This window comes from Platalea leucorodia (assembly GCF_965183815.1).
Source record: "Platalea leucorodia genome assembly, chromosome: 1".
In the NCBI taxonomy this organism is placed as follows: domain Eukaryota; kingdom Metazoa; phylum Chordata; class Aves; order Pelecaniformes; family Threskiornithidae; genus Platalea; species Platalea leucorodia.
The window spans coordinates 161,738,184-161,750,840 of NC_138823.1; the positions used below are offsets into that span (position 1 = coordinate 161,738,184).

The window sequence follows — 12,657 nt, forward strand, 5'->3', positions numbered from 1 at the left end:
CCAGTTCCTTTGGACTGTGGTTTGCAGTTGTCCCTTGTTTTGTCTCTGCTCACCGGGCGGCCCCTGCAGCTGCGGCAGCGCCTTCTCACCGCCCCGGGCCGCGGCACCCCGCGGGCGCGCAGCCCACTCCCGGCGCTCAGCAGCTGCCCTCTGCCCTGCGGGCATTCAGCTCCCCCTGCGCCGAGCGCTCATTAACCCGCTGCCGCCGCTCCGCGGGGCCGGGCCGGCGGCTCCCTCCCGGGGAGGCCGGGCCTGCGGAGCCACCCCCGGCCGCGGGGCACTGGTGAGGGCCGGCCGGGCCCCGCCGCGCCATGGCGGCTCCCTGCTACCTGGGCTGGGATTTCAGCACGCAGCAGGTACCGCCGCCGCCTCCTCTCCCCTCCCTCGGCTGCGCGCAGGGCGGCGGGGCGGCCCTGTCCCCGCCCGCGGCCTGCCCTGCCCGGGGCCCGCCTGGCGCCGCCGCCGCCTCCGGGGGCCTGAGGTGCGGGCGGCTACGCCCCGCCGGGCCTCGGGGAGCTGCAAGGGGGCGAGGGCCGGGCTGGCCCGCCCGCCATCGGGGCCCACTGACCTGCGGCTGCGCTGCCCGGCCGCGCAGGGGGGGAACGGGCCTTCCTCCCCGGGCAGCTCCCGTCGCCTCCCGTCCTCCGCCCGGCGGCGGTGGCGCGCTGCCGGGCTTCCTCCTTCGCAGCGGGGCCGGGCTGCGCTCGCTGCCGAGGGCTCCGGCTGCCGGCGGCCTGCCGCGGCCGAGGCAAAGTACTTCCCAGCGCTTCGTGCGTTTTAAGGACCAGGCGATGCTCGAGGTCCCTCCCAGCCTGGCGTTCTGTGTGTTCCGTGATTAAGGCTTCTGTGGGCCACGGGCAGTGTGTGCGCCCGGCTGCCGGCATGCCTCCTGCCCTTTGCCTGCGGGAGCGCATCCTTCGTCCCTTTCCCTTTGTCCCATCGCTTGGCTGAAGCTGTAGAATCATAGAACCATAGAATCGTCAAGGTTGGAAAAGACCCTTAAGATCATCGAGTCCAACCGTTAACCTAGCACTGCCAAGTCCATCTATACCATGTCCTCGAGCACCGCATCTATCCGTTCTTCAAATCCCTCCAGGGATGGGGACTCAACCACTTCCCTGGGCAGCCTGTGCCAGTGCCTGACTGCCCTTTCGGTGAAGTTTTTCCTAATATCTAACCTAAACCTCCCCTGGCGCAGCTTGAGGCCGTAACTTGTAGCCTGCGTGCCCTAACATGTCCTGCTTCCCCATCCTGCCAGGGATGCATTTCATCCTGGAAAGGACCGGTACGGCCCTTCTCTACACACAGACTGCACGGAGACCCCTCTGCCTGCTGCAGGCTGGGAGCTGGGATTTGCACCTGAATCCCGTTTATCTAGTGTCCTCGTGTGAATCAAGATTAGCAAGGTTGTGAACCTGGATGCCCAGGTTACTTTTTGAAATTTTGATTTGTTGGCCCAACCGGGTATTACTACACTGCAAACAGAAATGCTGCCCAAGTTGTGCATAAGCCTGAATATGTTTAACCAATAGGCATATGAGCATAAATAGCTTCATTATGGCTGTGCTGAAGTTTGGGAGCTTGGAAAGGCACATCCAGGTTACCCATGCGAGGGTGATCAAGTGTTTTTCTAAGGGTGCATGCTGCAAGCAGAAAGCCAATGAAGCCGCAGTGGCTCAGAGCCAATTTTAAGCTAGCGCAGGGCACCAGCTTGGTAATGAGTTGTGCCAGCGCATAAATGATGGCGCTGCATTAGTATGGCTAAAATTGAAGTAAGCCACTCCTAAATGGGGATGGCCTTGTTATTTGAATACAACTCTTCAAGATGACTGTAGTTTTTTTGTCTGTTCCTTTAGCAGCAGTTTGCATTCTCTTCCTTGTTGAAAATATGTGCGGAATGTTAGCTACCTTCTCACTTTTCTTCTAGGCTGTTAATGTGTTTCTTCTGTAGTAGGTGAACTTGAGCGAAGGTAGAGGAGGAAGGTTTGTGGTACTCTTCCAGTTTGTGCTTACAAGAAAGCTCAGCTTTATGGAGTTACCTGTTTGGGATGTTGCTTTCCGTATGTTGCAGAAGCTCAGAATACACGTGTGTAATGCCCTCTGAGCTTTGCCAGACTGGTGGAGTTTGATTTACTCACCATTTGGGGAGCAGGGAAGGTCCTCAAGGTATCCTAAGGGTCTGTTAGGTTCCTTGGTAAGATGGGGCAAAAAAAAAGGACGGGGGGGAAAAAGCATATGGCATCTTTAAGATACTGTATTCTTTGGAGAAATTGGAAAAATTGGTTACCATGATGCAAGCTACAAACCAGGTAATTTGTTTGCTGTTCTTTAGCATATGCCTGCATCTTGATGTTGTGTGATTAAGGAGAGAGAAAATGGGGGGGAAATGCAAGCAAACAAATACACGTGTTGCTGAGTAGGTGGCATGCTGGAAATTCACATAATAACTTGTTTCATGTAAAATTATGCCCATACTTTCAGCAAGTTGTATGGATTGGGGTGATCTTCTTCCCCGTTTTGTCTGTGAGAATTGAATTATTATAAATTGAGTTATCAGCGCTATTTAATTATTGTTAGTTTTTGTTAACATCCTGTTTTATATCTTCTAGCTGAAAGTCATTGCTATTGATGAACAGCTGAGAGTCATTTATGAAGATAATGTTCATTTTGATAAAGACCTTCCGGAATTTAAGTAAGGCTTTTTATATTTTACTTGGATAATATAATTTAGAACTTTGGGGATTGGGGCAGGGGGGCTGTTGCCTTACTTGGTCTCATTGATATGTGTGGAGGCGTGGAAAAAGTTCATGCCATGTTCGATACTTGGCAAAGGTAGTATATGCTCTTGCCTTCCTTGGTATGTAAATATGGCAAGAACTCCCAACAGGAAATAAGTAAAAAAAAAATCTACCCCAAAGTATTATGTAGAAATAAACCTTTTTTTTTTTCTTTTGGGACTCCAGAATTGTGGACATGACTGTTGCTTTTTGGGTCACAGAAGTAAGCACCGCCTTTGTGTCAGGGTGGGATGCTATGATAAGAGCAAGTAAATCGCATGAGAGGAACTTCTAAAAGGCATTTGGAGACAAATTCAGTGGTTCCAAATCTCACAGTAGGATGTAGGATGACAGTATTTGCTTACTTCGGTTAATAGACTAGAATTTACAAATGTCATCCTCTGTGGTCACAAGTTTCAATGAAGTACATTTATTTACTTGATGGTTCAACAGCAAAAATTGAATTTCATCTCCTAGATTCAAGCCAGTAATGGTGACAGTTAGGAAACTTAGAAATAACTATGAATTACATGGAGGCAATGAGCAGTATCAGCATTGGAGTCTATCACAGATCTTACGTGAGGATCTAGAGCCTTTCCTTGCAAATTATTTCCTTTGCAATTGAGTCAAACATCTCTTATGTCACCTCCTAGGAGCTGGCTTTTACTTACAGGTTTCAAACACTGATCGTATCCTTGCTCTTAACATAAAAGCATTGCAGACTCTCTTTGGTTATTAATAAACTTGAAGAACTTTGCTTGATGGGTAAAAAAATTGATGAATTTACCAAGAGAAAATACTGTTTTTCTGTAGGACTCAAGGTGGAGTCCATATTCACAGTGACAGACTGACAGTCACTTCTCCTGTGCTAATGTGGGTCAAGGTATGAACAAGCTTTATATAGTTCGACTTCTTCGTTGCTGTTATTGAAATGGAAATGTATTCCAAACAATAGTGAAACTCATCATTCAAATCAACATAGTCCTTCCTTGTATTCTGTTTCTTTTAAGTGGTATTCTGTGTCTTTGGTATGCAAATATTAATGTTATCAACAAAGGTAGTGGAAGTTGCTAGTATTTTGAAGGTTTTTTTTTTGTTTGTTTCTTCACTCTCTGCTATTATAGCATTGTATGTGGGATTAATCCTTTCCTGACTTTCCCTCATTTGAAAAATGGCTATTCTTTTTCTCCTCATCTTCTTGTTTCATACACAAAAGGGGCAGCTGTTGCTTTGCCTAGCTTAAATCTTTGTTTTTGTAGCATCCAGGTTGCTTGCACTATTTTTTTAGATTAGGATTTGCTAACCAATGGATGTCTCAAATGGTAAGTGGTTAAAGAGCAATTTATTCAGTGATTCCCAGTCACTTTGACTGGTGTTTATTTTGAAATACAGCATTCTTTTCTGTTTTAAAAGAAGGCCTTCCTTGCTGCACTGCAACACTTGCTCTCACATGGGACTATGTAAATTTGTCTTCCTAGTGTGATTTGAATAGTTAAGATATTTGAAAGGTCACAGAACCCCCAGCTGCTGATCCACAGTAGCTGACAAAGGTTTGGTAAATTTGCTTGCAGTTGCTGTTTTGAACCATAATGAACAGGAACAGTTGTAATTATTAAATTAATAATATGATGATAAAGGTATATGATGTGTCTTGGGAAATTTTGAAGTCTTGCAGTGGTCCATTTATCAAGATAGTCTGGGAAATCCTGATCTGAATGAGAGTATGTAAAGATAGATTAATTTTTGGTTTTAAACTTCAGGAAAATGTGGCAAGAACAAAATTAACCTGCATGCTTAAAGTGCTAAAATTCACTTGAATTAGCCTTATATTAAAGAGACCCTGAGTTTTCAGCTGACACTGGGGGCAGTGGTATTGAGGATACCTAACATCTTGTAGGGTGGGGGGCAGGGTGCACCTCATTAAGATTTTATAGATTTCCAAAAGTAAGAACAGAAAAAGATAATCCTGCTTTGTGTCTGGCACTCTTAAAAGGGGCTTTTTAATGAATTGGAATTCTTTAACTCTTGCCTCTTATTGAGGTTTCAAAGAATGGATCTTTGTGATTCAGCTTGTTTAAAGATCTTTTTTTTTTTTCCTGTGTGATTCAACTTTTCTTTTATGGACTCTTACTTAGTAAATTAATTTATGCAGCTTCTTGAGAAGTCCATAGTCATTAGCTAATTTTTCATTATCTGCCAATGAACTCTCATCAGTGATGACATGAATTTACTGTTTAATTCCAGAGATTGTGAGTATGCATAATTTGATAGCTCGTTACAGTCATTCTTGATTCTGTTTGTTCTTGTAGGCTCTGGATATGATTTTGGAAAAGATGAAGTCTTCAGGCTTTAACTTCTCTCAAGTCAGAGCTTTGTCTGGTGCTGGCCAGGTTAGTTCATAAAGAAAAAAATCAGTCTTACTATATTTCTTAAATAGAGTATAAGGTATAGTGATAAATTTCATTTAAATAATTATGTTGCAGAAGACCACAATGACATCAAGTAAGACCAAATCTTCTATATAAGCGTCCATTAAAAGACATGTTCCTCAGGGGAACTTAAAACCTGAAGCACACAAAGCGATCACTAGAAGGTGGTGGGAGTGGAGGATGAGGTTTACAGTGCAGTTGTTTAGATTGGTATAGTGCATAACTGGTTGGTTTCCTGTTCTTTAAACACTTTGTACATAGAGATTCTGAAATGACTGGGGTCATTTTGAATTTCAGCATATCCAGGTGCTTGGGGAAATGGGGTAGAGAAAATAGTGAGGAGCGCAGTTTGCTAAAGGCATAGTAGCATCCCGTTGAGCACAGTTTTTGTTGGTTAGGATAGAGATCTGCCTAGGAACAGCAAAAACCAAATGGTGATAGTCTTTGCAGAAATGACAAAGATGCTGCCATGATTTAGCCTGTAGTGCATAATGCCTTTTTTCTGAGATTTATAAAACGCATCCTGACATTCAGTCAGTTAGCCAGTCTCCTAGTGCTCTGGTGAAACAAGGAAGTCTTTTATAACTTTCACAGATGTTATTCAGGGTGAGGACAGCACCAAAGCGATAGCTAATTCTGACACATAAGGTTTAGGTTATTCATCTTGATATATCTGGGACTAAATCAAAACTCTTCCTTTGATCTCCATGTTTCATTGATTTTGGTTGAAAGTCTGAGCAAAGTGTCTGAAAATCGTAGCCGATACCAAGGTTCTGTTATGAATTCTTCAGTGGAACAGAAGTTAGGGACTGCCAAGTAACCCCAGCTTACTCAAGTGAAAAAAGGAAGTGCGTTTCCAGATTGCCCATATTCCCTTTACTGTACCCATCCTCCAACAGGCTGGGGGTATCAGCTTGGTGCTATATTCAGATTATTTCAGGTAGAAAAGATTTCATTTAGTTGCCCCCTTCCAACCCATGCTGTCTCTCTCCCTTTTCTCTTTGAAGAACCTTGTCTTTATGCTGCAGATCACTGCAGAGGTGCACTGATGTGCCAGTGTTTGTCCCAAAGTAGGGGCAAACTTGGTCTCGATTGTCTGCAGAAATGGCAGAGAGATGTGAAATACAATCTGGATGACACTGTGATCAAGTACTCTGTGCCCAGGGGCTTCTGTGTGCGCTTGGTGCCATCAGAACTATGAGGGTCACTGGATGGTGCTTTGCAGTTTGCCTAGGGTGTCCTGCAGGTGCGTAACCAGAAATGCGTGCCTTGAGGAAGGTGCCTGAGAGGCAGAGCTTAAATAACCTTCTCAATATTGTGCAGTCTGTCAGCGGTGACTGGGACAGGCATGTAACTGAAGAATCCGGGGGCTGTGCTGAAATAGCACAGAACTAACAGCCTTGACTGCGGAGCCCTGGCTACAGCTCAAAGAGTGCTCAAAGAAGTATCTAATGCCATTAGCAGTATAATAATAGTTCCCACTAGAAGCTGCTATAGTTCAAAATTATCATTGTCTCGATTCCTACATTTTCTGGTTTAGCATATGCTTTGCTCAATCTTGAAGAGTCTTTTAATGAGGCACTTGATTTGAAAAGGTAAATTTTTTCGTCCTAGTTTGGAGAGAGTCCCTTAGAGTTTGAAATTCAGATCAGGATATGAACTTCGTGGCTTGGGAGAGCATCTCCAACTTCTGTTTCTGTGCTTTCTACAGCAACATGGGAGTGTGTACTGGAAAAAAGGAAGCATCCAAATTTTAAAGAATGCATCATCCAAACTGCCTTTACATCAGTCGCTAAAGGTAACATGCATAAAAGAGCTCTGAAGGGAGAGCTACGCTGTCCTTTTTCTCATCCCTACACATTGCTTTTCTCCTTGCAAACCTTTCCTCTTGTTTGGCTGAGTTGCATGCCCCTGCAGCATAAAGTGAAATGTACTGGTTATTCCTTCAACTCCAGGGCTTTTGACATTTCCTTTTCTCCTGAGTGACAGTATATACTGCTTTAAAAGCTTACAGATGCCAGTGGGCGTCCCAGAATCTTTCTGTGTCAGAGTAACAGCCTGTATGTTCTTTTACAAAACGTAGTATTTTTGTAAACAACTTGTAAATATTTTACATTCTTTTATATATTTGTATTAACAAAAAATTGTGGTGAAAAATACTATCATACCTGAGTTTCCTTGCAGTGCTTGCGATTTCATTAGAAAATATTAAAAAAAAAAAAGACCAGTTTACACATAACTCTGAAAGGATGGAAGTATAATGCTGTGTGGACACAAACTCCTAACAAATATATTGTTGAACCTCAACATTTTGTGTGTGTGTGGTTCGTAAGTTTTGAATGTAGACTGGACAAACTTTTATTTAAAAAGAAAAGTAAGGAGGGATCAGCATTCCTCTTGAAGACCCTTACCCTCCTTACTTCAAGATCAGAAAGGACAGTTGTATGTTAAAAGAGAGACATTTGTGTAACTAACTGATCTGTTAAATGATTAATTTTGGAAGTATCTCATCTGTGCAAAACTCGTGGAAATGGAATTAAAGTGCTCTCTGGCGATGTACTAAGCCTCAGTTGCATTTCCAAATGGTTATGCCAGTTATTAGAGAGAAAGCTGTTAGTAGAGCTGTAGAAAGATAATCCAATTGTTTAGAGGGGAGTTCTAAAAAGTGGGGCTGAACTTGCATACGAGGGCCTGGGGCTTTGGCTACCAAAGGAGTGTACTGAGACATCGTGCTGCAGGGTATGTGATGTACACATCGTGCTGCAGCTTATGTCAGGTAACAGCAGAAAAAGCCTGTTGCTTCCCTCTGGTGTGAAGTTTGGGTTAAACTCTGCACCACTGACCAACATGCCGCCCAGTATCTGCTTTCTTGTAATTATCGAGAGGAGACCAGGAGGCATGTCAGAGAACTGAACCGTGAGCCGATACGTAGGTCTGCTGTATTGCTCTTATCTAGCAGGGACTTCTTAGAGATCAGACCTACTAATAAAGGATATTGTTCGTTGCAGGCTTGTTTTTCTGTCAGTAACAGCCCCATCTGGATGGATTCTAGCACAGCTTCCCAGTGCAGTGCTCTGGAGAAAGCCGTGGGAGGAGCACAGCAGCTAGCGAGCATCACTGGTTCTCGAGCGTATGAGGTAAGGAGCGGATGGGACGAAAGTCCTCAGCAAAGTCTTGTGATAGAAACAATTCTGCCATTACAGTGGTACCACGGCAGAAAATGACCATCCATTACCTGTGAAAGAGAGAGTTTTTGAGGAAACTCCCATGATACTGTGCTTTGCAGTACTCTCAAAAAGGAAGATGTGGAAATTTTAAAGTGAAATTAGGCAAACACTGGAAATTTTGCTGCAGGAAGCCGCTGGGGTGAGCTGTTGCATTTGGCCAGCGGTTCCAAAATGCACTGTATGGTGGCTGTGGTTACAGTCTCAGGGCCTGGTTCTCCCCTGGGAGCTCCTACGCAGCCTCATTTCCATTGGGATGGCAATCCAGTTTATGTTACAAGTTTACTTGGAGTTATGACCCTCTGTTTGTGGGTCACTGCTCTAGGTTACTTCTGCAATTAAAAGATTGACTTTTTAATGTTCTCTGAAGGCTAAAAATCAGCTGTTGACCTAAGAGAAGTGGGTTTTAGAAGTCCAGGACGCTATCAGAGAGTACTCTCTCAAGGTCTCCTCTTCCTGGCACTTTCCTCTCTCGTAACTGTGACAATGAGTTGTGGAGTGGGAGCGGTGCTGTCCTCCAGGCATCTCAGCACCTGGCTACTCTTACTGGTGGTTCAACAGAATAAGGCTCTAACCTCCCAAATTGCTGATTCCGTTTTTGAATCATCCTGCAAGGTTTATGGCCGGTGTTGAAATCAGACTTTGCATACCACTAACAGTTTATTTTTAACTTGCTGAAGATTAAGGTTTCAGTGTTAGAAGTTTTTTGTTATTTTATATAATACATGGATGAAAAATGATTGTTCTTACAACTATTACTAGCCTGTGCTGGAGTTGCTTCTTTGAGTATGAAGCTTCCTGCTTTGCTCTCAATTTGCCTGCCTCAGAGAGATACATAGGTTGGGTAGCCTAAACCTTTTCAAGGATTTGAAGGAAGCATTTGAATTGTCCTAGTTCCTGTGAACAGAATAAGTGTGATTCATTCCATTGAACTGTCATTTCTGGAATGTAAATTATGGATAGTAATACTTTTTCACATACTTTTTTTTCAAAAGGTGAGCAAAATTCTCATAATGAGACTATGCGTTATAGCCTGTTTAGTACAGATTGCCTGCTGTGCCCTGACTTCCATCATGCATCAGGCAAATTAAATATCCAAAGTGCAATGTACTGAACTCATTACACAGAGTTAATGATTATTGACTCCATTTAGGGTTTGTGTTTCTAAGCATTTGCATTTCTTTCTCAGCGTTTTACAGGAAACCAGATAGCAAAGATTTACAGCCAGACTCCTGAGGTCTACATGCAAACTGAGGTTGGCTCAACTTCAATACACTTATTGGAAAACATAGTTGAAAATCTTTTAAAATTAATTTTGTGGGGATGTCAGACTCTTTTGCTAAAGAGTATTTTGATTCTTGCATTTGGTTTTAAGATTAAAATTGTAAATTTGATTATTTTGGTTTTGTTAAATTATTAGTCATTGGGCGGATAAAAATTGGGCATCAGTGCTGTCTTGAATGTTACATTTAACACAGCGGGCTCAATTGGATCTCACCTTTGTGGAAGAAGTTTTAAAAAAACAGACTTTCATTTGAGTGGTAATAAATTGTATGTACAGCAGTTCGAACACAAGTGGGTAATTAAGCACACAGTTGAAATGTCTGCACTTAGAACTGGCTGTCTGCATGCAGAAATGTGATTGCTCTGCCGTACAAAGCTGGCATCCATGTGGATGTGCGTAGGAAAAAGCCTGCAATCGATTCTAGACTTTCTTCATAGTTTTTCCCTTGAGGAGCTACTTTGATTCTATTATTACAAATGAATTGCATTGTGTAGCTGGTTTCCTTCTGATTTTTAATTTTCAGAAATCAGCTTGCAGTTCCATTATTTCAGTTTGTTGAGTCTGCATCTAGCTGTGACTGAAATGCCATGGTTTGAAGCAAGGTGAAAACTCCATGCAAATATGTAAATGAGGGAAGGGCGCCTGTCCTGTGATTAGAATATGCCAAGCACCCAGTCCAGTGAAGTCAGGCTGCTCGTAATTTTGTATTATTGCAGTTCTTGATAGTATTGATCATAATTTTTTTGTGGCTTTTAAAATCGGACCTCTTAGGGACTTCATGGGGAAGTGAGTTGCAAAGTTGACTCTGTATTTTGTGGGTCAATGCTGCTTTTTTTTCCATTTTTTTTTCTAAGTACATGTTCTATAACCTTTATGCTAGTAAGCGATGGGGTGAAACAGAACACTAATACACTCTGATCATAAGCTTAAGACTACATTTGGAGAAAAATGCGTTAGTGGAGGGGAAGTGGGTCCGTGGAACCGAGAACTAGTCAGACCAAGCTCAGACTTTGAGGGCTGGTTGCACTGGTGGCACCTTTTAGCGTTAAAGGATATGCAAGATAGGTTCAAGCACAAAATATCTGTATGTCAGGGTTGCTCTTGGGAACCCTCAAGAAGTACTTAGCAGCTTGGCAGTCTCAATGACATGGAAGGTGGATGTTTTTCCTTCTCTAGGTCAGCTTGCTAAACTGGCTGATTCACAGTTTAACTTCATCCTTTTCCTTCCATTTCAGGCAGCTAGTGCCCATTGGGGCACCACAGAAGGTAGGCCTTCGTTATCTAAGCGCAATGTGATATATTCTTGGGGAGAGATGCATGAAGAGCAAGTGCATCATTAAGTTTCCTGGCCATTATAACCACCTCTTAGAGCTCTGGCTGTAGTTTGTCTTTGAATGCTGTGTGAAGCAGTGGTTTTATGATCATTAATAAAAAAAATGTCACTGCTGGCTCACTCCACCAGTAGAGATGTGATTCTAATTAGTTATTGGGTGACAATCGTATTTCTTCCAAATTAGTCAGAGTACACAATAAGGAATTCGACAAATTCCTGGCTTTTATGCCAGCTTCTTGGGAACAGATAATACTTGATCCTGCAGAAAGCTTGGCGGTAGCTGGTTAACTTGGTAGTTTGTATAGCAGATTTGAAGTGGAAGCAAGTTCATGTTGGATCAGTGCGTTGTGTCCTGTGGCTGGGGCGTTTTTGGGCCAGTATTAGAAGCCCTACAGCTGGATTTAATGCATTGTTGGAACATACCCTGAGGCAGAGCTGCAGGTGGTGGTTCAGTTCAAAGCTGATTATTAGCAGCTCCTGGGAGTAACTCCTGGGAGGTCTGGGGTCCCAGCTGGGAGGAAGGTAAGAGTTCACGTAAAGGTGCTAGCAGAGCCTTGCCAGAGCTGCTGAACAGCTTACAGACCTGTGCTCTGGGCTGCCCAGTGCGTGGTTTCTGGGCGTTTCTCCTGTTGTCAACATACAGGTGGTTTTGTTGTGGTTTTTTTTTCTTAGTAAGTGTTTTCCCTTGAAATGAGGTTCTGTGATACACCGAAGTTGTGAATTAATTCATGATAACATAGAGTATGCTAATATACTAGGTGTATTTTGCATGTTTCAGAATGCAAAGCTATTAACAGCTTTTATCATGGGGTAACTTTTAGATTAATATCTGCAGTATTACTTAGGCAGTAAGATAGAACTGAATAATCCTTCTAGGTGTATTTGTGTGTGCTTTCTGTGCTTAACATTAAGCATCTATTAACATTTGCTGCTTCCAATTATTTAATTATTTACTTTCTTTGAAGTGAATACTGATGGGACTCACTACCTCACTCTTTTTCTTTCAGAGAATCTCTTTGGTTAGTAGTTTTGCATCTTCCCTTTTCCTAGGAGCTTATGCACCCATCGATTATAGTGATGGTAAGTGTGTGGGCTTTTCTTGTAGTAACAATTCAACAAGGAAATGTTCCTTTACATCCCCACCTTACATAAACGGGAGACAAGGTCTCTGCTATTTATTTTCAGTCTTTAATGACAAGTATATTAGATTTTAAGCTAAGTTACTCCTTTCAATTTGTTGCTGCTCTTGATAGTGCTGTCAGCTGTGCTTATTTATCCCCATCATACTATGATTCCCATTTCTACAAAATGGATCTGCAGAAAATATTCTTAAATTAAATTGTACCTTTTTTCCGTTACTTTATGATGTATAAAGGAATGTTGAAATATCTATTTAAAAGCATGAAAAAGTTGTGGATTTTTAAGCTAGACTTCATAGTTCTGATATTTGCTCTTTGGTTTTGCTGGTTTAGCTCTGAGTTGCACAGGATGAGAACAAGATGTATATTGTGATTATTCCCCCCCCCCCCCCCAACTGGAGTATGAATCTGCAACAGCAATATCTTTTTGAAATGAATGAGAGAAAAAAGCATAAACCAAGCAAAAAAAA

General features: G+C 42.9%; 1 protein-coding gene across 1 annotated transcript in view; it reads left to right on the forward strand.

Moving 5' to 3' along the window:
* Positions 1–311: 311 nt before the first annotated feature.
* XYLB (xylulokinase) overlaps positions 312–12,657 on the forward strand; it is a gene marked incomplete at its 5' end in the record, with an annotated part of 80,616 nt that continues 68,270 nt past the window's right edge. Inside the window, 8 exons of the mRNA XM_082329741.1 lie at positions 312–356; positions 2,610–2,692; positions 3,591–3,660; positions 5,087–5,167; positions 6,918–7,004; positions 8,215–8,343; positions 9,620–9,685; positions 12,056–12,128. Coding sequence (XP_082185867.1) covers positions 312–356; positions 2,610–2,692; positions 3,591–3,660; positions 5,087–5,167; positions 6,918–7,004; positions 8,215–8,343; positions 9,620–9,685; positions 12,056–12,128 — 634 coding nt within the window. The remainder of the gene's footprint in view (positions 357–2,609; positions 2,693–3,590; positions 3,661–5,086; positions 5,168–6,917; positions 7,005–8,214; positions 8,344–9,619; positions 9,686–12,055; positions 12,129–12,657) is intronic.